Source organism: Aplysia californica, unplaced genomic scaffold, assembly GCF_000002075.1.
Source record: "Aplysia californica isolate F4 #8 unplaced genomic scaffold, AplCal3.0 scaffold00656, whole genome shotgun sequence".
In the NCBI taxonomy this organism is placed as follows: domain Eukaryota; kingdom Metazoa; phylum Mollusca; class Gastropoda; order Aplysiida; family Aplysiidae; genus Aplysia; species Aplysia californica.
The window spans coordinates 317,671-322,853 of record NW_004797926.1 but is presented as its reverse complement, the minus strand read 5'-3'; the positions used below and the strand labels follow the sequence as shown (position 1 = coordinate 322,853).

The 5,183-nt window shown below is 37.7% G+C and overlaps 1 protein-coding gene across 1 annotated transcript in view; it reads right to left on the bottom strand.

Moving 5' to 3' along the window:
• Window positions 1-3,572: 3,572 nt before the first annotated feature.
• Window positions 3,573-5,183, bottom strand: part of LOC118478544 (sialin-like) — a gene marked incomplete in the record, with an annotated part of 3,672 nt that continues 2,061 nt past the window's right edge. The window contains 2 exon segments of the mRNA XM_035972336.1: window positions 3,573-3,920; window positions 5,077-5,167. Of these exon segments, the coding sequence (XP_035828229.1) occupies window positions 3,675-3,920; window positions 5,077-5,167 (337 nt within the window).

The window sequence follows — 5,183 nt, the reverse complement described above, 5'->3', positions numbered from 1 at the left end:
AGACACTAATGTTAGATCTATCAAATCTATTCTAGAGACTCGTGGTTTCTATCAAATCATCGATGTCCCCACTCACATAAAAAACACACCTTAGATTGGGTGATTACGGACAATGTCAATACAATCGGTGACATTCAAGTAAAGAATAAAATTAAATGCATTTCTCATCATAACGTGGTGTCCTTTGAAATAACTCGAACAGGGAAGCCCAAACTGAGACATAGCAAAATAACAACCCGGAAAACGGATATTGATAATGAAAAGTTTGGAGCGGACGTTCGCCAACTATTGAAATTCATACACGGTTTAGCCTCCGAGAAGGTAGACACGTTCTCACCACCAAGATGTGTCAACTACTAAACCAACATACGCCAGTCAAATCAAGAGCAGTGACTGATCAACCTTCTGCCCCGTGGATGACTTTAGAAATTAAACAAGCAAAAATGGAACGTAGACGAGTTAAGAGACGCAGGAGATCAACCAAGCTAGAAATTCATGAGGACATTTATAGTTTATAGACACTGTAACAACAAAGTAAAATCATAAATAACATCTGTGAAATCCATGTATTATAACAGAAAAATTAAAGAATGAGCCATCTCTAAAGCTTTATTTTGTATAACAAATCAGTTGTCTGGTAAGAAAAACCTGGCCAGCAACAAGTTTCCCACGAATGTACCTAAAAGGGACCTTCCTGGTGTTTTTGGTTAATACTTTAAAGACAAGGTATCCATGAGTATGACAAAAATTGATATGACTCCCCATAAACAACCATGTTTTGAAACATTCTCTGGGGCAAGCTTTAATGAATTTGTACGTGTAACACAAGAAGATGTTAGATCAATCACAATGTCATCACCTTATAAAACATGTAGTTTTGATCCCATTCTAACACCACTGCTTATCACACATCGTGATAGTGTCATTGGATTTATAACTTCCATCATTAATGAGTCTCTTCAGTCTGTAGTAGTACCATCACTGTTTAAGCATGCCTTAGTTATTCCCCTTCTTAAAAAATCAAATCTATCCCCCGAGGAGCTCAAGAATTTCAGACCCGTCTCCAACCTAACCTTTTTTATTTTAAAAATCACAGAGAAAGATGTTTTGATTCAATTGAATAATCATTTAAAAGAAAACAATTTATATGAATTATATCAATCTGCTTTTCGGCAATTTCATAACACAGAAACTGCGCCATTAAAAATATATAACGACCTCTTGTGTGAGGCGGATGAGAACAAACTTTTAATTCTTTCTCTTCTTGATCTAAGAGCTGCCTTTGACACTATAGATCACACTATTCTTATTGAACAATTGTTCAACACGTTTGGCCTTTCTGGCATGGTTCTTGACTGGTTCAGGTCCTACCTGATTGGCCCTACACAATTGTGGTTGTGCACGACTCTCTTTCATTTTTAAACTAGACTTAGGAGTGCCTCAAGGTTCAGTATTGGGTTCAATCTTGTATACGTTATATACACAGCCGCTTGGAGCTGTGATCAGAAAGCACAATATAAATTATCACATGTACGCAGACGATACAGAGTTATACACATCTGTTCCACCACCAGATGTTAAAACCTTGCTTACCACCATGGTCCTGTGCATTAACGATGTCACGAACTGGATGGTTGATAATAAGCTCAAATTTAATTAAAATAAAACTGAAATTCTCTCATGTTTGCACTGAAAATGAAAAACTGTATTTTACTGATAAGGCAAAATAATTTAGGGGTGTATTTTGATTCAGAATTGTCAATGGAAAATCATATCAATTATTTATGTATCATTAAATTTTGTGAATTGCGTAGAATTGGTCATAGAATCTATGTATATGTTTTTGAATGAACACTCATTGAAAACGCGACTGTCATCTTTCTTGTTTTCACGCATCGAATATTGCAATGCTTTACTTACCAAATACCACTCTTCACAAGTCACACTGTTTTCAAAATCATGCTGCTAGGCTTGTACTAAAGAAAAAAAGAGGGATCACATTACTCCATGTTCGGAACGTGGCATTGGCTTCCCGTGTCAGTTAGAATGTCATATAAGATTGCAATGGCATGTCATAAACGTGTCAATAACAAAGCTCCCTCATATCTTAGTGTTCTCATCCAGATTTATGTTCTGTCTAGATCACTAAGATCAGGCGATCAGTATCTTTTAAGAGTTCCTAGAAAAGGAGGGGGAAAAATAGCTGAAAGATCGTTCGCCCACCTTGCCCCATCAATTTGGAACTCTCTTCCCCAACTCTTGAGATATGCAACATCTAAGTCTAAATTTAAAATATCTTTTAAAACACATTTAACGACATTATTTTTATGTCATTAGATCCATGCTCAGTTCAATATTATGTAAATAACTGTATCCATGTATGTATTTTGCAAATTGCATTGTGTATATTCTTTTATTATTTATTTGTATGTGCTCATTTCGCAACAATGTGTAAGCGTGTGCGTGTGATAAGAAAGTAGATGTGTGTGTATTTGTGTGTGTGTATGTGTGTGTGTGTGTGTGTGTGTATGTATGTGTGTGTGTGTGTGTGTGTGTGTGTGTGAATGTGTGTGCATGTGTGTGTGCGTGCGTGCGTGATTATTGTTCCTGCATGCATTTATGTAAAGCGCCTAGAGCTGTGTTCACACGGGAGTGGGCGCTATAGAAATGATCTTCATTATTATTACTATTATTATATTTTGTTCAGCGAAATTTAACGATCGTATAATTGCACGGCAATCTGGAGATTGCGTTAATATTTTAAATTTTGGAAATATTTTTTTTAAATTCACTTCCATCTTTATTCTTTTACTCACATCAAGGAACATTCATGTATTTTCAAAGATGTAAAAATATGAAAATTAAAATTAAGATCAAAATTGACGTATGAAACTGAAGAGCTCACAAGAATGATACAATGCCAGGTATCAAGCTCAAAGCTCACAAAGTACATTTCATTTTTTTAATTTTTTTAAAATTCATTTCCATTTTTATTCCTTTACTCACATCAAGGAACATTCACGTATATTTTCAAAAGTATAAAAATATGAAAATGAAAATGAAAATCAAGATACGAAACTGAAGAGCTCACAAGAATTATACAATTATACGATCTTTAAAACGCGCAGTGCAATCTTAAGATTGCGCTGATTGGTAAATCGTGCGGAACACATGCACAAACAAGTTTTCAAAATATAATTACCCAATACCACGATAAGCAAGCGCCGTTCGATGGTTACTGGGGAAACGATCATCTTTTTTTTTTCCCTTCTTTGTCTATAATAATATACTGCCTGATTTTTGGCCAAAATACCTGAAACTGACCCCGAAATTACATGAAACGGGGATTTTGAGGTAAGCAGACCTGCATCTCTTTCACTGTTACAGTTTTGCTGTACCTTTGGTTGTTTGTTTGTTCTTGTTTCATTTTGGCTTATTTATTTGTTTAATGGTTGTTTTGTTTGTTTTGGGTTTTCGTTGTTTTTGTTTTGTTTGTTTTATTTGTTGTGGGGTTTTTTGTCTCTTTTTGCTTTTGCTTTTTTGTTTGTTAGTTTGTTTTTATTATATGCATGTTTGTTTTTGTTTTTCGTGTTCTGAGTGTTCTGATTTTTTTAACTCTTTGCTTTTGATTGTGTTTGTTTTGTTTTTTATTGTTACTTATACTACTAATCCTCTTAGTCTGTAGATTTCTCCTTTTTCTCGTCCAGTTTGGAAAACGCCAGGTTATTGTGGCCGCCATTGTCCATTTTGGCGTCTGCTGAGTCTGGTTTGACGGTCATCTCCATGTTGAGGTCATCCTCCTCGTCCCCGACAGCCCACGGCTGGATCTCTCCGGACGCGAAACCCCCGAAGATAATAGTGCCGATGAGTGTGAACGCCCCACACAAGTAGAAGACAGTGCGCCACTCGGACTGGTAGTTCTGGGAGAGGGGGGGGGGGGAAGAGCCAAAAATGTGCAAAATAAGGTATAACGTCTCATGCAACAGTGTAAGGTTATTGGAAATTAATACTTTTAACTCTCTTTGCAACGTTGTTGGGTTAATTTAAATTCATAGGCGTAAGTTAATGCCCTTGAAATTGTACAGATGTAAGGCCACTTTCAGCACAATACAGGATATTTAAAATTGTATAGGTTTTAACCTTCCTTGTAACATTGTAAGGTTGTTTATGAGGCAGGACATCCGAAATGAATGTCCATATTTGATACAGAATAGGGAGAGTTTCTGTTGTAACGAGGTCATCTGCATGTTCAGATATCATCCTCGTCGTCCCTCCCCGACTGCCCAAAGCTCGATCTCCTCGACATGTTATAGTCATTCAAAGTTACCTTAAGAAATCAGACTTGGCAAAATTTTGTGAGAAATCAAAGAACCTAAACGTGTGTGCGCGCTGTTCTCGGATGAATCGGCATTGATGGACAGGCTAACGCTTTCCAGTGGCACCCTCCGACTAGATAGAAAAAAAAACAGAGGTAAAAAAAAGAAGTTGGATTTAACAGTGGTGTCCTTCAATACCCCACTTGTCAACTATAACCCAAAAAGATCGAGTTGTAAACCAGCACTAACCAATGTACGCCCACCTGCCAAACGGAAATCAACTTGAGTGACCTGTGACCTCCACGTTGTCGTAATGTTACCCCCCCCCAGCTTTGTCAGACAGGAAGTATGCACACTCTCAATAAGAATATCTTCGGAAGATAAGACCTACAACTCATTCGGGGACGTAGTAACAGCTCAGTTGGTATCATACTGGTCTACAGAGTGGATGATCCTGGTTCGAATCTCCAACAATACATTCTGACCGATGGACGTTTTAGGGAGTTTTAAGGCTGTCCACCCACTTAGCACAGTGATATCGGAGCTAGACGTCAAATTCAGAGATTCCACCTATCAAACGACTGAAAAAAACCCTTAAATTCAGAAATTCCACCGCTTGATAACCGAGACAGATCCAGCCTCTTAATTACCTTTCCAGTACTGAAAGGGGTGTCGTTAAACCTGCGTAACGACCATGGTCAACTAAGCCAGCAAGGTGTCATTGGCCTTATAAAGAAAGCCAACCAATAGAAAAACTCACGTTTGGTGTGAGCTTCCCTGTGACAATTGGCGCCAGTGTGCCAGGTATTGTGGAGATAAAGTTGGTGATTCCAAACAGCACGCCGGCGTACCTGTGTGTGTGTGGGG